The 26,930-nt window shown below is 51.6% G+C and overlaps 1 protein-coding gene across 1 annotated transcript in view; it reads right to left on the bottom strand.

Moving 5' to 3' along the window:
- Window positions 1-7,165: 7,165 nt before the first annotated feature.
- The window catches only part of LOC117003493, a 143,898-nt gene continuing 124,133 nt past the window's right edge, over window positions 7,166-26,930 (bottom strand). Inside the window, 2 exon segments of the mRNA XM_033073463.2 lie at window positions 7,166-9,569; window positions 13,696-13,784. Coding sequence (XP_032929354.2) covers window positions 9,343-9,569; window positions 13,696-13,784 — 316 coding nt within the window. The 3' untranslated portion in view covers window positions 7,166-9,342.

A 26,930-nucleotide genomic window follows, 5' to 3' on the forward strand; every position in this document is an offset into this window, starting at 1 on the left:
ATATGGTAAAAGAATATAAAAATGTGCTAAAATAATATAAAAATGTGGTAAAATAATATAAAAATACAGTAAAAATATTATTTTTTTGCTTACATTTTTCATACAAAACAGATATGTGTAGATTATATGTAAACTTTCGTACTAAAAAACTAGAATTCTAATAGGTTAAGAAGAAATGCTTCAGAATCGTGTTTTTAGTAAAAATTTGTAAACAGGAATCCTGCATTGGGAAGAGACACCCTCCTCTCTTCCTCTCTCTTCCTCCACCATCATCATCATCACTACCACCACATGAAGAAGAGGAAGAAGAAGAAAAGAAGAAAAGAAGAAAAGAAGAAAAGAAGAAAAGAAGAAAAGAAGAAAAGAAGAAAAGAAGAAAAGAAGAAAAGAAGAAAAGAAGAAAAGAAGAAAAGAAGAAAAGACCAGGGTGCATCTGAGGGGGCCAAAAACCCCCTTCCCCAACTGAGCATTTTTTGTGCCACAGGGAGAAGGGTCAGGCAGGCAGCACTGGGCATGGCAGAACCTGCACCTTGCCAGAGGAGCATTTTGGCTTTTCTTGGCCTTCTTTTTTTTGGTGGGGGTGGTTTGCAAAGCTCTGCCTTTGCCCCAAATCCCTGTGGTTAATGGAGGCTGGAGGTGTCTGTGAGGGAATTAACCCTGCCTGGTTCTGTGCTTCCAGCAGCTCCCCAGAGCCTGGGGCAGAGTTTGGGGGGGCAGCCCTGGGCTCTGGGGGAGCAGAGGGATGTTCCTGCCTGCAGAGGTGTCTTAGGTTGCAATATAGAATGTGACCAAAAGTGTGAATTCTGTAACCATCTGTTGATACCAGGTGGGGCAGTGATCCTGATCTCTGTGGGGATATCTCCTGTTAATGGATCATTTGTTAAATCAGCTGGGGCAGTGTCCTTTATCCTTCCACAACCCATCCTCCCTCCAGGAGATCTCTCCTGTTCATGGCCACTGAGTTCCAGGGCATGGCTGATAAAATTCCATCATCCCATGGGGAGATGCTCCACCCAGGGGAGGAGCCAAACATTTCCCACCCAGATAAAATCTGAGATTTGGAACATCAGAGCAGCCTTTTTCACTGGATCCCAGAGGAAAACCAGACCCTTCCACATCATCACTGCACCTTGGGAGGGAAACTGCACCTTGTACAGGAGCACTGCTCCAACTGAGCCACATCTGTCACTGCAGGAGGATGCAGCCACCATGGAATGGGACTGCTGCCACCACCCTGCCTGACTGACGGGTGCCAGCTTGGATTCTGGCTCTGGCAGGGTTTGGGATTGTTCTTTGTAGTACTGTATTTCTATTTTCACTTTCCTAGTAAAGAACTATTATTCCTATTTCCATATCTTTGCCTGAGAGCCCCTTAATTTCAAAATTATAATAATTTGGAGAGAGGGGGTTTGCATTCTCTATTTCAAAGAGAGGCTCCTGTCTTTCTTAACAAACTCCTGTCCTCCAAACCAGGACAAGAGGCAGCAGCAGACCCTGAGACCCGGTACATGGGCTGGCTCGGTGACAGCAACCCTGGCAAGTGCCACCCACAGCACTGCAGGGGCCACAGCGAGTTCCAGCAGAGTGTGGGGGGCCCAGGAGAAGGGGGATACACACAGGGATGTGTTGGGAAGGATAAGGATTTGACAGGAAGGTCTCACAGATATGTGTGTGTAACAGAAAGATCTTTGAATGTAGAATCTGAAGAAGGAATAGAAATGAAAGCAAGTTTTGATATAGAAGAAAAGAATTGCTGAGCCAGTCTTACTGGATAACTAGAAAGCAAAGGGTAAAGTGAGCTGGAAGGGGTTTTATGGCCCAGAACAAATGATAAACCCACTTCAAACAAAAGATGTTTTTACCAAGGAAAAAGATTGCACAAGCAAACAATAAAGCCAATGTTGCAAGTAGAGAAAAAAAATCTCAAAATTTTCCACTGCAAAAGAAACTGAAAAACAACTTCTAGCTTAAACTGTGACACACTAACTTTTTGTGATTGGAAAACAGCAACACGAATATGGTCATGTTAGTAGTTGTGATAGGCTATAGGTAATAGTAAAAGTATTGATTGGTTGTTATGCACTAGCAAATAAAAGTATTTAATGCATTGTAACCAGAATTAGAGGGGTTCAGACAAACCCACAGCTGATGCTGAAAAAGCTCTGGGCTTGGCTCTTGTCACCCATGACCCGTGAATTGCTGTATATCTGGATACAATAAACAGCATTTTAAATAATAAATAAACTGCTTTGTCCTCTGGATACAATGAACAGCATCTTAAAGAGCCAGTCTGGAGTCGCTCATCCCTCCTTTTGGCCCTTACAGGGGTGTCCCCTGGAGCTGAGCCCTCCCAGCCGCTCTGTCCTGACAGCAGTGCCCAGAACCTTTGGTTTGCCCTCATCCCTCAGCATGGCTCTGCTGCCCTGCCTCTCCTCCCTGCCCTCCCTTCTTCCATGACCTCAGGTTCTGGCTGCTTCCCTGACATTGATCTCGGCATGGCTGGGACAAAGGGGGACAGACAGACAGACAGACAGACAGAGTGTTCTCCCAGCAGGTCACCACAAAGTCACACAGGCTGCAAAAGGGCAAAATCCCACCACGTCCTGTTTTGTCCAGAGAGTGGCTGAGGGTTGATCCTGTTCCTCCACGTGCTGGAGGAGCCTTTGGCAGCCCCCGAGCCCCGGGGGGAGCAGCCCAGGGCCAGCAGGGCCCTCCCTCCGCCCTCTCCTTGCCCGCGGTCACGAGGTTGCAGCCCGCAAAAGGCAGATTTTATTCCATCTACGCACGCTTTATTGTTGTTATAAATAATAATGAATCACAGCAGCGGGAAGTGGATTGATGGAGCAGGAAGGGATGTGGAGGATGGTGAAACACCTCTCCCCCCATCCAGGAATGTGAGATGTGAGAGGAACCAGCTGTGTGAGGGGAAATAAAGTCCTAAAATCCCAAAATCCCAGGGGATGTCACGGGGGGCTGGAGGGGCTTTCCCACCCCATCCCCCGCTGTGGATACCCCCTCTCCTCACCTCGCACCCCCCTGGATCCCTTTTGGATGTTTTATATCCCAAGTACTGCGATTTCCAGTTGCTTTTTGCTGGCATTGGCTGCCCTCCCTGCTGGGGTATTTATGGGAGGAGAGGCCCCTGCTGCCAGCAGCTCCCAGGGGTGGCTCTGCTCTGGGCAGGCTCCCAGAGCCTGTGTCACACCCAGGGTGACCTCCCCGGTGCCTTTGGAAGGGCTGAGAGAGAGCTGCATGAAAACTCGGATTCTTTGGTGATTTCCACCCTCCCCCCTGCTTTGCTGAGTGAAGTCATGACTGGAGGAGCTGCTGATGGGACTGATGGAGATTCCAGCTCCCCATCCAGCCCTCCCTGGGCCGAGTGACAGCTCTGCTCAGCTCACAGATCCAGTGGAAAACTGGCTTGGCTCAATTTTTTTTTTTTTTTTTAATTTTCTGTTGTGTTTTGGTTTGATTTTCAAGGTCAATTGGGGGAAAACAAAACAAAACAAACCTGCTGCAAACAAGGGCTCCAGAAGTTGGTGGTGTGGGACCAGCATTACCTGTGGCATGTGGATGCTCCAGCTCTGCCAGGAGCTGGAAGTGAGTTAGGAACACATCCCAGAGGGGGAACAAAGAGGTCTCCACCACTCTGGGATTTGTTCCTGTACCACCCAGAGCTTCCAGCCCTGCTGCGTGTGGAGTCTGAAGGTTCCCTGAATTCCCTGAAGGTCCCACGCAGTGATTGTACCCAGGACAATGACAGGGAGGGGAGGGAGAGGTGCTGAGCTAATCCCAGCGCTGGGGAAAGGAGATGGAGAAAAGGGAGGAGCAGCAGCAGGAGGGAACCAGGATGGAGAAAAACCCAAGCCCTTCCTGACTGTTGAAGTGAAATACTAATCTTAAAGAAATTAGGATTTTAGTTAAAAGTTAGAAGAAACTGGGCTTGAAACAGTTACCTGAAACCTTAAATAATTGATTGCCTGTCATTTTATGTTTGCCCAGCTGTGCTTGCAATGGGAAAGGATGAAACTGGTAGGTAGGTCCAAAGAACACAAACAATTGCAAACAGAAACTCATTCTTTGAAAGATTGGAGTTGCCCCAAAAGGTTGAGAGTTCAAGGCAAGGAAGACTCACCTTATTTCCTCCTTTTAAGACCCCTCCCCACAAAAACGACCCCACACTTAATTCAAGAAGCCAACCACGCTGCTTAATAGATATTCAAACTAATTACCATAGGACACAGGGGATGGGAGGGGCTGGTATTTGAATATGTATTAGTTTGAACCTTTTGTCAATAAATAGACTCTGTGACCACCTGTGATTTTGCAGTGCACACTGTTGCCCAGCGCTGAATAAATAAACACTTTCTAACTTTAAATTGTTAGAGAGTCTTTTGTCCATCACAACTGAGTATCGGTTTTAGACCAATACTCATATTTTGGTAAATCAGAAGGATGTTCAGAGCACCCCAGCATCTGAAACATCTGGGACTGCCTGGGCACCTCAGAGTTTGCCGGTGAATCCCCACCTGCTCTGAGGGGGACACGGGCACTCAGCTCCACAGAGGCTCCAACCCACAGCCCCTCCCTAGAGTCACCCTTGTGGGGTTACATTTCCCATGCTCCAGGCACTGACTTTGTTGGGTTATAACTCAAGGCTTTGCAATCGTCCTGACAACTGACAGTCAGGACAGGCACTTACAATTGCCTTTGCCTGATCTTCAGAAAGGTGAAAGGTGCTTGGGTATTTTGTTGAAAGAAGGCATGACAGTAAAAGTCCTGCACCCTAATTTCTCCCCAAAAAATTCAGAGAAACTCCTAACTCACTAACTCCCACCACTCTGAGAGTGAAAAAGCTCCCGCACCTCTCCCTCGCTGCCATCCCAGGAGCTCCTTCCCAAGGCCAAGTCCCTTCCCGGGAGCGGTGCCACAAACCCCGCGATGTCCCCAGCGCCTGCCGGGGGCTCTGTCCTGCCGCGCTCCTTGTGTCCCTTTTGTCACCACTGTGACTCTGGCTCTGCTCCTGTTCCATCCCTCCCCCGTGTCACCGCCTCAGCTCGGGAATTCCCCCAGCTCGCCACGCTGCGCTGAACACGTCCCCGCTCCCGCCTGTCCCCGCTAATTAGCGCGGCTGACCGAGTTTCCTTCATCAGCGCTAATTGGCCAGGTTCGCGGCTTCCCCTTCCTGGCTCTCGCCGCGCCCGGGGGTGATTGCAGTGCAAGAGAGAAGAGAAATGAGATGGAACTCGATGTGCCCCCTCGCACTGTGCACATCCTGACACCAACACCCGCAGCTGGGACGCGGGGACACCGCGGGTGTGACCAGCGAGGCTGTGGCTCCTCGAGCCAAACCCACCCCTGGAGTTCTGCAAAGCCTCTTTGCTCACCACCAGCGGTGACTGTCACCCACCTGGGGACCCTCATGTTGTCCATTCACCCTCAGCGTTCAGCTCCAGCCTGGAAAGGCTGAGCTGGAGCAGAGAGCAGCCAGAGCAAAAGGAATAAAATCGGGATTTATTGAAAGGATCCACCTTGGGCACTGCAAGAGCCTTTGGGCTGCACCCAAATCAAATCCCAGATGGATCCTGGGCACGAGTTTTACACTTTTAGAAGTTTGGGTTCATCTCCACATTGGGGTCAATTCTCCAAGCACAGCCCCAGGCTATGAAGTCTTAGCCCCTGGCTTTGCCCCCTTTCCCTCGTTGTTGTTTCTAATTTTTCAGTCCAGTTTACCTTGATTCTCCAACTAGAAAGGAATTGTTTTGTCTGACTCCCCTGTGAAGAGAGCTCACTAACATCTAATATGAAGTTTCAGAGTTACAGACCAAGCAGCAGAGATTCTGAAAAATATAAAAGCTAAAACCCAAGGTATCACAGGCACAGAGTGGCCACACATCACCAGCCAAGCGGGCAGTGATGCTGGACGCCCTGCCATGAAGCCACCCCAGCCAGGACAGACGCTGGGGACAGCCCGCGGGTGGCACCTGGACGTGCTCAGCCCTGCTCTCCATTAGCTGAGGGTCGATGGGATTGATCCCCACCAACCCCCTGGAGCTGTCCCTGCTGCACTCCAGGTGATCCAGCACGGGAAGGACATCAGCTCCGGGGCTGGGGACAGAGGACACGGTGTCACAGGGACCCCAGAGCAGCAAATCCCTGCCCTGGCACTGCCCTGACCCCCGTGGTGTCCCCTGTGGCCTGTCCCAAAGGAGGATGCTCTGTTTAGAGCCCCCCACGTGTGTGTGTGACCAGCCATGTGACCAAGGCTGTCCCCATGAGAGACGGGGAGGAGGAAGAGCAGGATCTGTGGGATGAAAGAGAATTTGGGGAGAGGGATGTTCCTCTGAGAAGTGCATGAGGATTTTCAGGAGTCTCTGTGCAACAGGACGGGGGTTTGGTGTCTCTGTGGGGCACTGGGGGATTTGGGAAGTGCAAGGGGGGCTCAGGGGGCGCTCTCTGCATGTGAGGGCAAAACCAGGGGGGTTCGGGGGGCAGAGGATGGAGGCCACAGAGCCGAACCTGGACTCCTGGAGCCTCCTACTAACAGAGGGGACCAGCCCCAACACCCAATCCCAGGCTCTGTCTGTCTGTCTGTCTCCAGGACTGCTCTGCCCCCGCCTCCTCCACCCTCCCCCTCACATCTGGCCAGCAGCAGCTGATTTTTTTCCTCCAGGGTTGCGACACCCTGAACCACGGGATGTTTTTCCTCCGCTGTGTTGGACCCCCGCAGGGAGAGGGTGGGAGGATTGTCTTGGCCAGGGATCTTCAGTCACAATGTCTGAATGTCCCACCCACTGTCCCCAAGCGCAGAGAGGGGACACCACGGAAAGCAGATCAGGGTTGGAGAGGGGAGAGTGGATTCCTGCTGGTGATGGAATCCCAGCTGGATCTGCTTCTTCAGATCCTCCAGGACTGGGAAAAAGTGACCAGAACCCTGCCAGGGATGGAGAGGGGCAGCTGGATCGTCTTGGGGCTGTAGCTGCCGACCCCATCACGCCCTCAGTCATGACCCACAACCGTGTCACCCTCGGCTCAAAGGCCTGGGTGACCAGAACACGGAGGTGCCACCAGAACAAACACGAGATTGGGGGTGCACCCAAGAGCAACCCCTGTCAGCAGTACCCCATCTGTGCCTCCCTTTTCCCATCAGAATAAACACCACTCATTCAGAAGAAACCATTTTATTATTTTTTTTTCCCAAAGAAAAAAAGCAATATAAATATTAGAGTATAAAACTTGCGTGTAACACATCGACGTTGGTCTATATGGATATAAGAAGGATATAAGCATATATATAATATATAAGTATAATTCAATATTAGACACATTGAAAGGGCAAACGTGTTTCATTTCACGTACACTCGGAGCACAGAGCACATGGAAAGAAGATACAGAGAAAATTGAAAATACTGATGTCCACAAGTTAGTTACCGCGATTAAAAATAACACGCCACTAAATACACGACACTCACTACGCTACCTCAGATTGCAGATTAAAAAGAAAAATATAAAGACTACGATTCAGCTACAGCGTTTCTAGAGGAGGGGCAGGTGGCAGCTGCAGGGGACAGGGTGGGAGCCGCACCCGGAGGTGGCAGGATCCAGATGGAACACGGAGGATGCTCCTGCTGCCCTGGGGCTGGGGAGGGGGCAGGGGTGGGGAGAGCCTGGATCTGCTCGGGTGAGTTACGTGTTAGTGATTAAAAAAAGAAAAAAAAAACACACACACCCCCATGGGAAACTCGGTGTGGATCCTTCCTGGCCACCCCAGAGCTCCTCTCCTGGCTCTGGCGACACAAACCCCCATGTGCCTCTCCCGGGGGCTCAGAGCTGCTTTGCTAGGGGAAGCTGGCCTGGTGCTTTGGTGATGGACACATGGAGAAACTCTAATCCTCATCCTCCAATTCTCCCCACAGGGTACAAACCCCAAAGCCAGCGGGATCATCCCCTCCCCCAGGCTGGCCCTGCATGGTCCCATGTGACACTTCCCCAATTATTGCCCCGCATTTTGCAACTCTTGGCTCCCTCGTCCGGATCTGGTCCCCAAACGCCACCAAAGCAACCATCACTTACTCATCCACCAACCCTCCCCAAAGCCATGCACCCGCAGCTCCGCGCGTCCCACCCCAAGAGCCGCCTGGCAGAACCGCCCCACCACCCCAAACAACCTTTGGGGTCCCAACTAGAAGCAATAATGAGTTCCCCCCAGCTCTCCTGAGCCATCCCACCCCCTCCCACCCCTTCCCCAGGGCAGCCCCGGCACGGAGCTCGGGCCTGCCGGCGCGTTCACGCCACGTGGGCATGCGAGGATTTGTGCGGGTCCGTGGAGCTACGGCGCTAGTGCAGGTGTGAGGTGAGGGACGTGCATGCAGACACCGTGTGCAGACAGTGAAGCGTCGTCCCCGTGTCCCCCCGGCGAGGGGGACCCGGCCAGGCCTGGCCGTGGGGGGAGCGAGGCTCTCTTAGCCTTAATTCCATAAGAACATCGACTGTACATATAAATATTTACTGCAAAAAGAAGGTTTGAGATGTGTCTGCTCTTCGGAGACCCCTAGAACCGCCGGGGCAGCTGCCGCGCACCTCGGCGTGCTCCTCATGGAATTCCCTGCCCCTCACACAGCAGGAGGGCTTTTTCCTTATCTTATTTCAGGCCATTAGTGGTTACACTTGAAAAAAACAAACAAAATTTTTAAAAAAAGAAATGTTTAGGATGCAGCTTTGCCATATTCCCTTTGACTCATGCAATATAAACAATTTTGTTTTTCCCAGATGACAGGTAAGCAGGAACTGAAGCACTCCCTACCAACTTCCAAATTCCAAAATCCATCGCTAGCATTGACTGGGGGTGAATTTTACGAATGGAAAATTTAAGAGTAAAGAACTGGAGCGTGGGCTCTAAGCTAAGAACTTCCTTTCCCTTTCCAAAAAATAGCTGAAGGGCTATAAATTAAAAGATCCACATTAAAATTATTTACACTGGGCAAAGCCGAGCGAAGCCTCGTGCCTTTGCTCGGAGCAAATTAGATCCAAAGACACGGCAAAAGAGCTTCCGCCCTTGCATATTGGAATACCCGAGGGATTGTAGAAAACATTATTCACAGGGCACTTGTTTGCGTTCGCTTTAGATTCCGGATTGCTTTCCATCACGAGACCTGAGAGCAGCGAGCCCCTGCTCTCAGCTCTGATGATGACGAGATACATTCGCAGCATTTCCTACTTTTGCACCACCAAAAAAAAAAAAATTAAAAAATTTCACATTCGTCCTCCGGCCTGGGCTGTGGTTTTGGGGGGAGTGCTGGAGCCGGCTGCCCTGTAGCTCTAAGGTCTCCTTTTTCTTCTTCACTACTTCTTCTCTTTTTTGCCGGATTTTTTCTTGTTGCCCGCGGCGGGGGCGGCGTTCTTGGCGTCGCGCTTGCCGTTGGCGTTGGTGAGGGTGGCGTTGCTGCCCGGGATGTAGACGTTCTGCCGGTAGTCGGGGACGTGCTGCAGGGTGAACTGGGGCCCGTAGCGGGCACTCAGCCCCATGGTGCCATTGCCACCGCCCAGGGTCGAGTTACCATCAGCAGCTTCTGTGGGGAACGCCGGGGGGAAAAAAGCAAAGAGAAGGGCAGGATGTTAAAGGCAGCTAGAGACCCCCAGCAGCCCCACAGAGTGTCAAACCCAAACCATCACCCTTCAGCTCCCCACAGGGCTGTGCTGCACAGACTCCCCCCAAAGTGCCCTTTCCAAACATATTGTGCAGTCACCATTAGTGATGCATTAAAGGAAATCCAATATTTATTAATTTTTCCGCCGCGTTTAAAACCCTGCCCGCGGTATTTTTTTCTCCAGCCAGGTTTATTCAGGGAGCGGGACACAGGAGAAAGAAAAACTCCTCCCCTGCAATACCACAAAATGGCTCTAGGAAGCCGAGCACGAAGGAAATCAATGCCAGAGCGCGTCTGATGGTCCAGATCTCGAGCAGGGGGAGGGGAAGGCAAATTCATTCCTGTCGCTATGCAAAGCTCCAGCACGGAGCGAGGAGGGGCACAGGCTCCCCCCGGAATGCTGGGGCTCTGCTGGGTGCTGGAGAGCAGATGGAGACGGGGGGGTGCAGGGAGGCAGGGGGAGAAATGAGCACGGGGGGATGGCAGGGCTCGAGTGATGCTGTTGCCAAGAGCTCGCTCTGCTCCAGTGCAGCTGGATCCTCGCACAGCCCTGCTCAGAAATGGTTTGCTGAAACTCAGCCTTTGTATGAGAGACCGTGGCTTCCATCTCAGCCTTTAGCTGCTCAGGGTCTCCTGGAGGATGGGGACACCCAAAGATGGGGACACCCAAAGACTGGGACATCCTCGCACAGCCCTGCTCTGAAATGGTTTGCTGAAACTCAGCCTTTGTTTGAGAGACCGTGGCTCTCATCTCAGCCTTTAGCTGCTCAGGGTCTCCTGGAGGATGGGGACACCCAGGGGTGCTGCTCCCTCCTTGAACGGGCAGAGGGATTGGGGGAACAAAGAAAAACCCCGAGCAGCCGTAGTGGGCTGGGTCCCCTCGCCTTTCCCCTCACTCCAGACCAGCTCTGTGCACGCCTCTGTGTTGCTTTTGCTTTTCCCTCAGCAGATGGAGGTGGCTAAGCCGGCCAGAAATCTGGACAAAAAGCTGGACTACATCCCACCATCGCCCTGAATTATGGCTGTGCGCACATTTCCTTTGCAGGGGTCGGAAGGATGAAGCAACTGCAGCTTTGAAAAGTTGCAGCTGCTCTGTTGGAGCGGGAGGGGAGGAAAACACAGCGAGGCCAAAAACACCGGGGTGGGGGTGAACAAACACGGCGACCCAGCGTGGGGAAATGCCTTTCACTTCCCTCTCTGGAAGCATCTACCACAGGAGAATTCTTCCAGAGTCTCCATGAAATGGGTTCCAGACCTAGCAGGGCTTTGGAGGACCTTGTGCTGGGGAGATGTGGCTGTAATTGGTGATATTTATTGCTAATCCTCACTCCACTGAGCAGCAGCTTATTTCATTAGCAACCAACCCAAGCCCACACCCATGGAGGTGTTAAAAATTATCCCCATGGGATGGGAAAACTGGAGATGTGCAGGGAACATCTCACAGGTGGACTACAGCCTCCAGCCACGGGAAAATTGTTATTTCTGGATTGCTTCAGCCCAGTGAGAGGCTGGGTGGACTTGGGCACCTTCTCTTCCCTGGGTATTGCTGCCCTGGGCTCTGAGCAGTGAGGGGATGGGGGCAGCACCCAAGTCCCCATAAATTAATTTGCAGTCTCAGCACAGCTTCCACCAGGGAGAAAAAGGAGAAAAAGGAGGGAAAAAAAGGAGAAAAAGGCACTGGTGAAGCTCTCAGCCTGGCAGGCAGTCCCGGGTAAGGGCGCCCGGCTGTTTCTAGGTAACACTGACATTAAGGCTGAAAAGAAAAGAGAACAGGAACAATAGAGGGTTCTAAATGGGCACCGAGGTGCTCTTGCCAAGCAAAGCACTTGAGCTCTTGTTGCTACAAAGGTCAAGCTCAGCCTCTCTCTACCAGCAGCCTGTCATTATCCCAAACGGTCCTGAGGAGGAAAACAAGAATTTGGGCATTGGCAAAAATAACCAGCGAGTGGCTCCATCGCCCCATGGGCAGAGGGGAGGTCGGGGGCAGCCCCAGAGCACGTGTTGCTGCAGCTGCTGGAGGGGCTTTTAGGGCACCCAAAATAGCGTGAGTGTCCCTGCCCGGGGGGACAAGGACCTCCCCGGGCTGCCTCCCACCGCCCCGTGGCACCTCTCTAAATTCTCGCTGGGAGCCAGAGTATTTTAAGGACAGGATGTCTGCCCTTGTGTCTGGTGTCCTGGAGCATCTGTGCTCCTTGGGCTGTCCCAGCAGCTGCCTCTGCCCTTTCAGATCGCTCCAAACTGATTTTTATATTGCTGCCAGCTGCAAGGCTGACCCAGAGGAAGGGAGGCTGGGAAGGGAGACAGAACCCTACAGCAAAGTAGCCCTGGGTGGAAAATCAGGTCCCCAGATATTCTGATTTGCGATGGTGATTTAACCATTGGGAAAAGGATTTAATTCTCAAAGAACTGGATGGTGCAGGCTTGGCCTGGCACTGCCTCCTGCTGAAGCCAAGGAAAACCCCTGGCCCAGGGTAAGGATGCACCCAAGGCATCACCTGTGCCACTGTGTCCATCCCAGAGCTCAAACAGAGCTCAGAGGGTGACAGTGAAAGCTGAGGATTATTTAAATGGCCAGGAAATCACACCCAGGGATGGGCAGCACAAAGCTTAATGAACAATTAGCGCTGCCCCTAATCAAAGCCTGCTCCAATCAACACTATTGGCTCAAAGAGAGAGCAGAAACAGGAACAGAGAGTGAGGGTGACACAAAAAAGGAAAAAAAAAACTTGTGCTGTGTCCCCATGCACACATCCAGCACAGAAAGGGCCCGAAGAGGATGGAAAAGGGAAAGCCATTATCTCTAGGAGGGATTTGATTTACATCACCCTCCTGGGAGGGGTTGGGAGGGTGCAAGGCTCGGGGATTGGGGCAGATTTGCTGCACTAGGGCCCGGTGCTCCATCAGAGTCGGTGCTTAAACTGGAAGGGACCCTCTTAGCTCTGATCCTGGGGATTGCTGGAGCAGCAGCCAGAAAAACAGCTTTATTTACCAGCAAGGGAACCGGATCTGGAGACACTGGGTGATGATAACCACGTGCAACCCCAAGGGCTGTTTTTCCATGGTCGTTTTGCAGAGCAAAGCCACATTTTCACATTGTTTCTTTCTTCTGAGTGTAAACAACTCCCTGGGCCCAGACCTTGGTCCCCCTCCCCAGCAGCTGTCTCCTGGTGTCTGCAGAGCAGCAAAGTTCAGCTGCAGCAGCTTTCCAAGAAAGCAACACCAAAGCCATTCCTCCTCCCTCAGACTCCTCAAAGGAAACATCCCAAGCATTTTGCACGGGGTTTTATGGCTGTGCTTCTATTTTTAAATCAAGGGGGGAAAGACTTGGAGGTATTTATAAATAAAGGCTCTATGAAAACCAGGCTCTTTATCCATAGTGCAGCACAGAGAATTGTCTTTGTTTCAGGCAGAGCCACCGAGACTGGGGGTGTGTGGGAACATCCCTCCCTGCCCCAGGCTTCTGCACAGCCATAAACCAGAACAAACCAACCCAAAATGACCCCAGACCACCCTCCTGCAAATACAACTGCAGGGAGGCAGCAGCAGCCAGTGGGAGAAACCTTGGTGAGTCCAGCAGAGGGGCTCTGCACACAGGGATTTTTGGGAATACTGAGTCAGGCATTCATTGTTCCCCTGCTCCAGCCTCCAGCCACACACAAACTTCCAGCCTTCCTTCCTCCTCACCTTCCAGCAAGTTCAATTTACTGTGACTTTCTGGAACTGAGTAGTTTATAAAACATCATGTCCAGACTGGCTCTTTCATGTAACACAAGCACAGCAGAGCCAGGTGGTGTTTCAGTACAAAACAAACTGAGTTTGGGTGCAAGAGGTGTCCCTGCCCACAGGAACCAGGTGTCTCCTCTGCCTGGATCCTTCCTGACCCCTCTCAGTGTTTTTCCACCAGCTCTGGGATCTGTGCAAGCAGAACTTTTGCAGCCAGCCCAGCTAACCCAGATAAATCAGTCCCACAGCATCCTGCCTATCAGCACGACCCCGAGATGGCCCCAGAGGCAGGATCAGGGTTTTCCCAGCACTGATGGACACCAACCATTGGCTGAAGCCAGGATCATGGCTTGGAGCATCTCTGTGTCAAACTGGTTGTTGGGCCAGGCTCCAGCTTCCTCTCCATTCTGGGAGCTGTGGGAAAAGAAAACAAACATAAGTTACTCCAGTTCAGTCAGGAGGAGTGGGCTGGACCAGTGCATGCTTGAAATCCTCCTAAACAGCACTCAGGAGCCAAGAGCCTTTCAGAGGTGTCCATCCCTCACCAGGCTCTTGAAGAAAAACCACCAAAGCACTTGGGGACTCAGTGGTGCTTCCAGCAGCACCTTCCCAACTCCTGCTGCCTTCAGAGGCTACAGCCAAGCATCTCATCTCCTCAAATCCCACCAATGTGGAGTCACAGAATGGTTTGGGTCAGAAGAGAACGTGAAGATCATCTATTTCCAACCCCCTGCCATGGGATATCATGTAATGCATTGCCAACATTATGATGTAATATCATAAAAACTGCAGTCCTGAAGCCCCAGAGGTGCAGATGCACCAGATCCTGTGTCCTTTCAGCTTACAACTCCGTTCTGCAGCTTCATTCATGTGATGGAGGGTGAGAAAACCCCAGGGTGTGGTGAGATTTGGGATTAATTTGCTCTGAAAAGAGTCCAAGATCAGTCCTGGGGAGGCTGGAGCAGCAGGGAGAGGAGAGCAGGGAGCATCTGGGCATCTCCCCCTTGGCTGCTGGGGGTGCTGAGCACCACAGATCTGCCTGGGAAAACTCGGGGGATGCTGACAGGCTTTGGCTGAGGAGGTTTTGTGGCCGAGGCTACAATCAGCACTCTGTGCAGGGTAACAAGCCCTGCTTTCATGTCTGCCAGGTGTCAGCTGTGCTCAGCCACCCCTCACTGCTCAGGGCTGTGCTCCAAGAGCCCCTCCAGAGCCTCCACACTTCCTAAACATCTCAGCAGCATCCTGGGGTCCCCTCTGCTCTGTCCCTGAATGACCTCACTGCTCAGATCACTGCTGTCTCCTCTCCCAGTCCCTGCTCTGACCACACACAGCCCTTTCCATCCATGGGAATTCCAGGATTTACCCCTTGGCAGTGTGCTCACCCTTGGGATGAGGCTGTTCTTGCAGCTGGGAGCTCCCCTGAAGTGAGACAGGGGAGGATGAGGGGTTGGAAACCCTTCCCATGAAGAGACCTTACCCCATTTCCCAGGAAAGTGTTCAAGGCACGGAGGTGTGGTCCCAGCCCTTAAACCCAGGAGCTGCCAGACCCCAACACCCTGCTCAGACCCCAACACCCTGCTCAGACCCCAACACCCACTCAGACCCCAAAACCCTGCTGAGACCCCAAACCCTGCTCAGACCTCAACATCCTGCTCAGATCTTGATGCCCTGCTCAGATCCCAAAACCCTGTTCAGACCCAGAATTCCTGCTCAGCCCCTGAATTCCTGCTCAATCCCTGAATTTCTGCTCAGCCCCTGAATTCCTGCTCAGACCCAGAATTCCTGCTCAGTCCCTGAATTCCTGCTCAGCCCCTGAATTCCTGCTCAGCCCCTGTCCCTGCCCATTGCAGGGGGTGGAACGAGATGATCTGTGAGATCATTTCCAACCCGAACCATTCTGAGCATACATCCAAACTCCCTTTGAAACACAATATCTGACTGTAAGGACGCTGTGCAGACATTCCCAGGTGCTCTGCAGAAAATCTGGTCTTTACCAACTTGTCCAAAGACGTGCAGGACCTGATCCAGGAGCAGGGGACCATCCCTCCCCTTCTGTCCCCGTGCCTGCTCCATCCCCAGCCGCGCACAGGGCGCTGCTCTCACACCAGTTAATCTTTAGAGGATGCAAATAACCACGAATGGAGCCGAAGCTGCCCCCCACGACCCTGCCGGCAGCATCCTGAAATAATACTGAAACAATGAAATAATGAAATACTGAAATTCTGTCCATGCCAGGGCACCCTGGGCACTATTTCCAGCCCTCTCGCCCGCCCTCCGTGATGGCACGGCTTCAAAAAAATCCAGAAATGAGGCGTGCTCGCCTCCCAGATTGATTCCCCCGCGATGTTTGTGCCGACACTCCTCGGTGCCGCGGCAGGACAAGGTGGGGACAGCCCAGTGACCTGTTAATGTCACAGCCAGGGCTGGGAATAGAGCCCCAGGCTAGATCCAATAAAGGACTTAGGAACCTAAACCCCACTGCAAACCACAACCCGTTCAGCCACCGTTAACCCCAGCAGCTCCTGCCCCACCCCCAGCTGGAAGATGAGGTTCCCAGGTTTTTCAGGGCTTCGGGAAAGCTGCTCAGAAACATCCCCGAGCCTCCCAGCCGCTGATCCTGGCGCTGGGAGCTGCCCTGACATGATGGTGGCACCCAGAGATGGGGGAAGGGAAAGCACAAGAAAGTGCCCAAGACATTTTGGGTGTTTTTTTTAAATTGTAATATTCCAGTGGTTTGAACTCTGTTTTGAAATCAGAGGCTCGGGTTCAACTCCCTTTTTGATGTGGCAGTGCCAGCATCACATTTTCCACCTCCCAAAAGACTCTTTCCTCCTTCAGGCAACTCCTTCAGGCAACTCCTTCAGAAATTTCTTCTACCTCCTGTCACAGCCTCTGTGTCCTGTGAAAATGGGAATGCACAGAGGGAAATTCCTCACCCTGTGCTCAGGAAACCAGGACTCGTGACCCCACCAAGCTCCCTCACCACCCCAATAGCCCCAGGGCTGTGAAGGCACAGACAGGAGAGGTGGCACCACTGGGCACCAGACTTGGCCAGGAATGGGTTGGAAAGGGAGGGATGAAGGGTCTGGGTGGAATTTCAGCCCCTTTTTGTTCCTTGTGGTCTTAGTGAGGGATGAACATGTGAACTCCTGGCATGAGCCTCACCAGCTCCTCCACGACCCCACTGTCTGGGGCACAAAAAACCCTTAATTCCCTGTGAGATGACAAAATCAGACTGGAAGAGGGGCATGAATCATGGAATCCTACAGTGGTTTGGGCTGGGTCCTGCAGTGCTCCTAAGCCCCACACTCCCAAGCAGAAGGAGTTGTCTCAGCCTCTCCCACCTTGCCTTGGTGGCTCTCATATGGCCCTGCTTTTATTGCAGTGAGGAGCCCAAAACTGGACACAGTGCTCCAGGTGTGGATCTGTGAGTGCCACAGAGGAATTGAAGGCAAGTTCTTGTCCTGCTGGCTACAAGCTGACCAGTAAAACCAGTCAGTCTCCATCACAGCAGGGGTGCACTGGTGATTCATGTTCAACCTGACCCCCCCATGTCCTTTTTTTCATCCTTACTGCACCCAGCATTCCCGAATTTTGCACAAAGCTGCGTGCCTGCTCCTCATGATGCCACGTTGAAAAGCTATTTCAGAAATGCCTTAGCATTGCAAAAAAAAAAAAAAAAAAAAGGTATTGAACTCACTTCTCTAAGCAGGAAATTCAAGTGTCTCAATTACTTGCAGCGCAATCATCCAGAATTCAGAGGCACAGGAAAAAAAAAAAAAAAAAAAAGGCCAAAAACCCGAGGGCTGTAATCTAAAAACATCCAAAAATAACTTCTCACAGCGGAGAATGCTCACAGCTGATGGCCAGACCTGGCTGCCTTCCACGCCCATAGGATGGGGCTGTGAGTCACAGCTCTGAATCACTGACTCAACAATGAGCAGCCTTCCCTGCCCGGGGTGGGCACAGCCCTGAACCCCCTGAATCCCTCTGAACCCCCCTTCCACTGCTCCCCACTCGTCCCCAGCTCTGGATGCTGCTGCACGAGCCTGCCCAGAATGGGAGGGTTGGATCCTATGGAAATACTCCAAGCTGGTTTTAATACAGATCCTGTTGATTCAATTGGGTGTTTTTCTAAAAACCCATCCCCCATAAGAGAGATTTTTTTTTTCTCTCTCTCTGTTCAGTTCTACTCCACACTTCAAAGCTCAGAAAAGAGCTGGCTTTCATTTTTGGGAATGCTTCCAGCGTAGCTAGAAGTGGAGAGAAGGAATCAAAGCCACATTTGAGACAAACCCAGAGGTGCAGCATGTTTGGGGTGTGGTGGACACGGAGCACAGGCCAGGTGCTGGCTCAGGAGAGGCAGGTAGAGCCTCTGCACGACCTGGAAACATGGAAATGATGGAATAACCAGACAAAAAGCCTTTCTGGCAGCCCCACTGCATATAACCCTGCCCCATTACCGAGCGCTTCCACAGCACCCACACCGGGGGGGCACTTGGCTGCTTTGCTCATCAGCTAATTTGCAGCACACTCAGCCATCAGGTCCCTGCTCATCTTCCACTTCCAGCACAAAATTATTCCACTTCGAGCACAGAATTATTCATTTCCTTGCGGGGTTGCCATGGAGCTCGTCGCTATGGCAGCCAAGGGCCTCGCAAACATTTATTCGCACAATCGCCCGATGGATTCCTGGAAAATTGTTTTCCTTGCTCTGCAGCTGGAAACACGAGTCACAGCAGCGCCACAACAAGCTGGGGAAGTTCATCCGTGCCAGAGCAGCGCTGTCAGAGCCCCGGGGGATGGAGAGGGCAGCTCAGAGCCCAAAGACGAGACCTGCGCCTGGCAGGGCTGTGGCAGGGCTCGGGCTGGGGATTTTCCCGAGACACCCTCAGCATCCTCTCTCCTCTCTTATTTGGGGCTTTCTGGCTCCTATGGCAGCCCCCTGGCTGCTCCCAGGCTTCCCCACTCGGGGCAAGGGGATGTGACTGGGATTTAATTCTCTTTTCACCCCCATTTACTCGCCAGCTCCGGATGCTGTTCCAATTTCCCGGGCATCACCCAGCCCTTCCCTCCCCACCCAGAACGGGCATTTTCAAGCCCATTCCTCCAGCTCCATTCCCTCAGGCTCCCCCCTGCACTTCTCCTTCCTCCCCATCCCCCCCGCTGCCTCCCACACTCGGCTCCAGCCGGAGGCAGCAGCAGCAGCAAAATCTCAGCCCGAACATTCCCAGGCTGGCGAAGTGACAAAGTGGGAGGGAGCAGATCGGTCCCTGCCGGTGCTCTGCTCGAGGCGTGCGGGGACACAGCCTCGTGACTGGGGACACAGCCCCCAGCCCTGGGGACACAGCCGTGTGCTTGGGGTCACAGCCCCCAGCCTTGGGGACACATCCCTGTGCTTGGGGACACAGCCCCGTGATTGGGGACATAACCCCCAGCCTTGGGGACACATCCCTGTGCTTGGGGACACAGCCCCGTGATTGGGGACATAACCCCCAGCCTTGGGGACACAGCCCTGTGCTTAGGGACAGCCCCGAGCCCTGGGGACACAGCCCCCAGCCCTGGGGACACAGTTCCATTATTGGGGACACAGTCCTGTGCTTGGGGACACAGCCCCCAGCCTTGGGGACACAGTCCCGTGCTTGGGGACACAGCCCCCAGCCTTGGGGACACAGCCCCGTGCTTGGGGACACAGCCCCCAGCCTTGGGGACACAGCCCCGTGCTTGGGGACACAGCTCCATGATTGGGGACACAGCCCCGTGACTGGGGACACAGCCCTGAGCCTTGGGGACACATCCCAGGGCGAGCACCCCTCTGTCCTACTTCCCACGCCAGCCCCCAGCCTCCCACCACCCTCCCCCAGCCTCCCAAAAAAACCCAAACCGGGCTCAGCTCCAGAATTGCCACCATTTCCCTGCCGCCCTTCCCCCGCCCCTCCTCGGCTCCTCACATTCCCGGCCACTTCTGTAATGCAATTCCGAAGCCTGGAGGGAGCCTGGATGAAGCCCAGCTCGAAGATCGTGACTTTGCAAAGACTCAATTGGAAATGTTAGCGAGGAAGTGTGAGTGGGGGGAGATTCCCAGCCTCCCGAAGCACTGCAGAGCCTTTACTCCCAGCCTGTGGAGCTGCTGGATTGCTGCTCTGCTGGAAAAAGGCAGAACAAAAAAACCCACAATGTTCCTAAAAGTGGGGTCAGGGCAGTGTTTCCTTCCCTGGAGCTCCTGAAGGACACAGAGCCCAGACCAGTGATTATTTCCCCCAGGCCATCCTGCCACCACCGGTGTCCCAGCCATGCCAGGAAGGATATTTTGAGAAATTCTTTGGAAAGGTTGTTGTGCCTATTTTTCAGATCCATCTCTGCAGCCAGCCATGGCACGTGCTCAGCTGTGCAGGAAGCAGATGGAGAGAGAAAAATTAAACTAATACACATAGCACCTGTTAAATTACCTAAAATAGCTTTTCTATACATAAAACCAGTGATGAAACCCCTGATATTCTTGGGGGCTCTCCACAATAAGAAACACATCCCATCACCTGGATATTTCCTTTTCTTTTTACAGCTTTTGTCCCACTTGGCAGGATCTGGAGGGTTCAGACTTCAAGGGCCATGACAAATGCAGATAAAGGGATTATTGGCCCAGAATGGCCCATAAGGGAAGGAAATAGTTTTTAAAAGGGTGAGGTAGAATGAAGCCCAAAATCTGCTGAGATTTGGGCTGTTATGACAAAAGGGTGGACCCTGAAAGGATGTGGTCCCCTGACTGTGGAAGGGGAGGTGGGCTGGGACAGGACACATCTCTACAAAAACCTTCAGCTTCCAATCCCTTGATCAGATCAGCTCTGCAGGAAGAGGGAGAGGAGTTATCCAGGGACAAGTCCTGTTCTCAGCATCAAAACAGCTCCTGCCTGCCTCAGCAACCCAAATCCACTCCAGAACTACACCATGAGGCTGCAGCCTGTGCTCAGAGCAAAGCCAAGCTCTGAGCAGCCTCACAGTCCTCTAAAAGCAGTGTTTTGTCTGCAGGCTTGATAGGAAACCCCAGTAATTAAATCACAGAATTGCTAGGTTGGAAAAGTCCTCTGAGATCAAGTCCAGCCATGAACCCAGCACTAACAACTGCAGCACAAAGACAAGACCCAGGTGCCACATCTGCACAACTTTTAAATCCCTTCAGGGACAGAGACTCCATCACTGCTGGCAGTCTGTTCCAACACCTGAGCACCCTTTCAGAGAAGAAATTGTCCCTAATATTCAATCCAAACCTTCCCTGGTGCAATCTGAGACTGTTCCTCCTCCTGTTCCTGTTCCCTGAGCAGATCTCAAATCTCCCAGGTGTCCCCTCCTGTCAGGGAGTTGTGCAGAGCCACACCCCCTGATCCTCCTTTTCTCCAGGCTGAGCCCCTTTCCCAGCTCCCTCAGCCTCTCCTGGGGCTCCAGTCGCTTCCCAGCTCTGTTCCCTTCCCTGGACATGCTCCAGCCCCTCCAAGCCATGAGGCTCTAAATTGTCTTCAACCTTTTCTGTTTCACAACCCCCTGGTCAAACCTGACAGATAAAACAATCTGGCCCTTGCTGAGCTTCTGTGGCTCCCTGCAAGGTGTTTGCTGAGCCAAAGCCACACAAGCAGGCTGGGGACTGGTGTGGAGTTCATCACTGGACACAAACAACCACCCCAAATACTCCCCAAAAAGGCAACATCTCTCCCAGGCTCCCCAGGATATGGCACAAGTTGGGGATTTGAGCTGTTTAACCCCAGGGTTTGGCAGGGAGAAATTCTGTGAGAAACACTGGCACAACTCCTCCTGCACTCAGAGATTCACAGCCCACTCTTAGAACACTGTCACTTAGATTATGGCTGTTCTTCAAAGTGATGCCCTCCAATAGATTTCCAGAGGCTGCTGTGGTTTTTCAGGCTGCAGGACTCCACTCACACCTTCCCCAGGCCTTGGGGAGGCAGCTGAGATCAGCTCCACCCTCCACATGCTGCAGGAGTTGTGGAGGATTCACTACTACTCAATACTGAACAGGCAAACAAATACAACCCAGTCAGAAAAAGCAGGAATTTTATCCCAGAGACTGCTACAACTTTATAATTCACCTGCAAAAAGTGTGGAGCCACACCTGGCAAAGCAAATACTACTGCTGGCTTCACCCTGGGGTGCATTTGGGATGGCAGTGGGAGTGAGAATTGTAATTAATTCCTAATCTTCCCACAGTGGCACTTCCCTATGCTGTTCCTCTTGCTCCTGTCAGTGAGAAGCTGCAGCCCTGCCTGGCATTTCCACATTTTCCGTGGATGAGCAGAGAATCCATCAGTGTTTATCTGCACAGCCCCACTGGTGCTTGCTAGCACCTGCTGTTGCATCCACTACAACACGACACAAACTCACAGAGTAAATTCCTCAGCGTTTGCAACGCCCACAGACACCCCTGTGGCTCCTGGCTCTGCCATGATTTATTTTTAGGAAGGATGTGGGCAAAGCCTGCAGCTGTGGCCAGTTGTCCTTCTGCTGGTATCCACCCCCAGGAATGTTTGTGTTTCCCTCTCTGCTGCTCTGGAATGTCCCCCCCAGCCACACAGGTTGGGGCACTGTCCTGGCACACTGTCCTGTATTAATTTTCATCTTCTTTCCTCTTCTGTCAGAGTTGGGATTAAAACAGGAGAGATGGATTTTCATGTTAAGACTCAGTTGTTTATTAATTTTTATCTGTAGTACAGTGAGTGCCAGAGCACTTTTAGCTAACAAGCTAAAAAGGAGGAAAGGGTGATGTATTTCAGTGGTTTCAAGGTCTTTTAAGGCCTAATTGTCCAATTAAAAGCTAACACCTAGATTATTTATACTTTTGACCCAGTGACCAAACACCTGTGACCTGCAGTGTGGCATTTTCTACCCAATTAAAAACTGCTACCCAAATCTAAGAAAAGGAAGAACAAGAAAGAAAAATCCTCCATCTTGTCCCATAGCTATCTCTACATTTTAAAACCTCAAACTCCAAACCCTTCACCATGTGATATCACACACCTCTATTCAAAGCACACACCAGTGATCTCAGTTCTATTATTCCATTTTGGGAGCCTTCTCCAAGGCCTCAAGCCAAAAGTAGTACTCCCTTGGGATCAGAAGTTCAAAAATTTCAGGGTTCCAACAGTCATGCACCCCAAAAACACACCACAAGCCCCTCCTTGGTAATACATGCGTGCTTTGACCCACAAGAACACCCTTTGAGAGCTTAAATCTTGTTCTTTATTCCTCTCCCCAGCCCCCAGCACACACAGGCAGCCTGTTGATAGCCCAACTCTCAAAGTTCTTGCATGAAAATAAAACAAGAAATGGGGGGAAAAAAAATAAAATCCCTTTTTTCCTTCCTGGCTGTCTCTTGCTGCAGCATCTCCAGTGGCAGCCCCAAGCCCCTGGTGCTGTGGGAGGGGGGATGAAGGCTGGGGCCACACAGGGCAGCTGTGATGCTGTTTGATAAACAGGGGAAGCAAAGTGAACATCACCATTGGCTGTGCTCAGCCGGGGAGGGGAAACCTGGCTAGCAACAGCTTCGGGAAGCATTAACAAAGGGGGATTTAGGATTGGAGAAAATAAATGGAAGAGGGGGGTGTGAAATGGAAATTCTGCATCTTCTCTCCGTGCTTTGCTCCTCCCCCCTGGAGTTGCCATGGATTCTCACACTGCTCCTACATCCCTGTGAGTCCCCTGCCGCTGTCTCTGGGGTGTTTCTCCTGCCTGCCATCTCCTCCCAGCCCATCCACAAAGCCCAAAATCGTCCTCAGTGCTGCCAGGAGAAGCCTCCCGGGCCTGTCTCACCCTCTCACGCCCACCTGTGAGCAACACAGAGCTCTCCCCATCCTCCGGGAAGGAACTCCTGACTCCAGCCCGGTGTTTTCCTGAGTAAATCATCACACGGACACCAAAACAAAGAGCAGCCAGGCTCAGGCAGCACCACGAAGATGCAGGGAACAATAAAACAAACCAGAACAACAAGATGGGTCCTTTTCTCCAACTCCAGACCCTGTACTCTCCTCCCAAACACCTCCAGCCTCCTCCCACAGGGAAACCCCACAGGGATGATCCCGCAGGGATCTCCCGAGATGCTGCTGGACCATTCATTTACTCCACTTTGGCCAATTCATCACCATAATCTCAGCTACAGCCACTGATCTGATTTATCTGGGAATGGCATCTGCTGCTCGGAATCAGTCTGGGTTCATTTACATTTGCCCAGCGACAGCATGGGTGTGGGGGTTTTTGTTGTTGGTGATTTTTTATAAGACAAACAAAACACATCATTGAATTAATCATCCTATCCTCCTATTTCTCCCAAACAAGATTAATTCTGGTTTTGCTCAGGTCTGCCTCGCTACCACATTTTCAGAGCATATTGTCTGAGCTCCTCTCTGCTGAGCATGTGCACCAGAGCTCCCAGAACAAAGAGCAGATTCCCTTTGTTGTCCTGGAGCAGCAGTGATGTATGAGATCAAGAGCTGCTCCCTGCCCTGTTCTGCCTGGCTCCAGGTGCCCAGAGCCATGTGGGATTTGTTGTGATGGGCTGGGCTATGTGAGAAAAGACAGGATTGTTTCTTCCCCAGCTCCCATGGAGACAGCAAGGAAGAAATCCCAGCATGGGTTTGGGCTTTTTTCTGGTTTAAGGTCAGTGCCAGGCTCCCCCCACGCTCCATCCAAACACTTGTCCTAAGCTGCTGTGTCTTTATTACTCTTTAATTTGGGTCAAACAGAGTTTGACCACGTTTGAGCACTTTTTTTTTATTTTCAGCTAAAAGGAGGGCTGTGCTCCCCTAGTACCAAGCAGAGCCCTGCAGTTCAGAGAGCTCGTGGTGCTGCAGAGCTTCACCTGCCAGCAGGAGACACATTTGTACAGGTTGAACAGCGGGGAGAGAACAGCGAGCCGGGCTCAGGCAGCTGCTCTTGCCCCCTCTTTAATGCCTGTGCTAGCGAGCAGTGCCTGGGGAATTCTCACACCAGGCATCAAAACGCTGGGAAGAGCACGGGAACAGCACAATGGGGAGTGGGCTGCGTTCCAGGAGCTGCCTGTTTGATCAGCAGGGAGATGTCAGGGCTGGGCACTGAACATATGAGAGCACTTTCTATTTCCATCCTTTAATAGTTTGCATTAAAAACATCCCCCTCCATTTAACTTAAAACGGGATGAAAGGAACAGGGAAAAAAATCTGCAAGAGCCGTTTTGTTGTAAATGTGGACACGGGCAAGTGGGAAAAACCAGCAGGGATTAAAATCCACTGAGTTTTCCCAGTTATTTCAGCAGCAGCCTGAGCTTGGGCAAAGTCTCTTCCCAAAGTCAGGGCTCAGCCCTGGCTCAGAGCAGCCTGGTCCAGGGGAAGGTGTCCCTGCCCCTTGCAGAGGGGTGGAATTGGATGAGCTTCCAACCCAAACCATGCTATGATGGAAGAGCAGCTGTTCCAGGGGCTGTCCTGGGCACTCAGGTCCCACATCCTCAGCAGTGACATGGCCCATCTAACATATCACACTCCTTCAAGCTCCCCACAAACAGGCTGGGGCTGCCTTTCCTCTTGCCCTTTCTCTTCCCACGCCACAAGCTGCTGCTGTCTCAGGCACTGGGAAGGGGATGGGGTTTGTGAAGAGATCCAGGCAGTGGCTGGGAGCTGGGCTGAGTGTCACTGTCCCATGACCCGGGAAAAGTCCCTGTCACTGAGCTGAGGGGGTCTGGACTGCATCAGCTCTGTGCCCTGCAGAGCCCCAGCACGATGCTGGAAGAGGGAGCAGCAGAGCCTGCTCTGATGGGGCTCATTTGCTGCCTCCTCACAGCAGCACAACTCCAGCAGCTGCAGAGCACTTCTGCATTAGCAGGGCTTTGTTAATTGTCATTTGAACTGGAGCGGAAATGCTTAGAAAGATTTTCCTTGATTAAAATGTTGTCAGGGATGGGGAACTCAACCGACCTCTGAGAAAACTATTGCAGCTATAGCTTTGTTTTAAAGTCCAAGGCCAGCTTCTACTGTGAACACTTTATCTAATTACATCAAACCCCCACTCCATTTTAGCTTTATCAGCTGGAATAGCGAAGTTTGATCACTTCAACAAGTTGGCCATAGCAATCTCTTAATTTTCTGATAAGATGAATTATTGAGCCAGACCCAAGGAAAGAGTCAGGCACAGGCAGCTGCTGCAGATGTTTAATTGCAAGCTCTGACACCAAAATCCAGCACCCAATACTCCCATGTTACCATTTTAACCCCCACAGGAGCTGCCCAAGTGGAATCACAAAGCACAGAAATACAGAGCCTGAGCCAGCCAGATGAGGAAACACATCACCCAAATTTACTCCTGATTATTCAGGGAGTATAACCCCTGAATAAAAAGATACAATCTTTTCACATATAAGTTATCCTGGAGCCAGTCTCCTCATACACAGCAATCTCTGGTTGGGCTATCCACAGAGAAAGGTGGAATTCAATGAAAGTTCTCTCTTTCAAAGGGATCTCTGTCCCTGCTCACAAGAAAATACGGGAGAGGCAAAGAACAACATTTTGTTGTCTGTTGTCTCACTGTGGACCAAGACAAGCAAATCTTGGTGGGCCAGAGGCAAGAGAGTCCCAAGAGCAGGACACTCACTTGGGAGGTCTCTGCTCTGCTGCTGGGGCTTCTTGTCTGACCTCACCCACCCCTCACAAACATCCTCTCCCTCTGGGATATCCCAGAACTGCCTGGATGTAAATGGGTTAACTGCACCACCTTATTAGTGGCTTGTTTTTGTTGTTGTTTTTCTTTCTTTACTCAGAGTCAGGATTAAAAACATAAAGGAGATTAATTTCTTGGTTGTTTATTAAATCTTATCTAAAGTACAGAGAGTTCTGCAACACTTCTGGCCACCAGCTAAGTGGGCAAAATTGAAGCGAATTTAGCTAGTTACAAAGTTTTTTAAAGCTAAACATTCCAATAAAGAGCTAACACCTATACTATTTATGTTTTCGACCCAATAACCAAACTCCTGTGACCCACAGAGCAGCACTGACTGTCCAACCAAAAACTACCTAAAATCATGAAGAAGGAAGAAGACAGAAAGAGACAACACCCAAGAACTTTCACCTTTTCCCTTGGCTATTACTATATTCTAAAACCCAATTTCAAAACTTTTCACCATGTGATATTACACACCTCTATTCTAACTACACACCAGTAATTCTAACTCCATCACTCAATTTTGGGAGCCTTGTCCAAGGCCTCAGGTGTAAAGCAGTGTTCTCCTGGGGGTCAGTGTCAGAAAGCACAGAAAGCTCAAAACTCCCAGGCTTCAGGGATCCAACACCTGGACACAGCTGGGTGCTCTGGGATGACCCTGCTGAGCAGGGAGGGGGCACCAGGGGAAGCTCTGAGGTTCCCTGACCCATCCTGTGGGTCTGTGTCACCTCAGCAGCACAGAGCTCAAGGTGCCATGACTGGTAAAAAGGGATTGATTTCCAGTGGCCTCCATGAAAGAAGAGGAATTAAGATTTTTGACTCAGGAAGGAATTTATATACTCAGAATCTGCTTTAGCAAAGAGGCTTTTCTCT

This window comes from Catharus ustulatus, chromosome 15 (genome assembly GCF_009819885.2).
Source record: "Catharus ustulatus isolate bCatUst1 chromosome 15, bCatUst1.pri.v2, whole genome shotgun sequence".
NCBI lineage: Eukaryota > Metazoa > Chordata > Aves > Passeriformes > Turdidae > Catharus > Catharus ustulatus.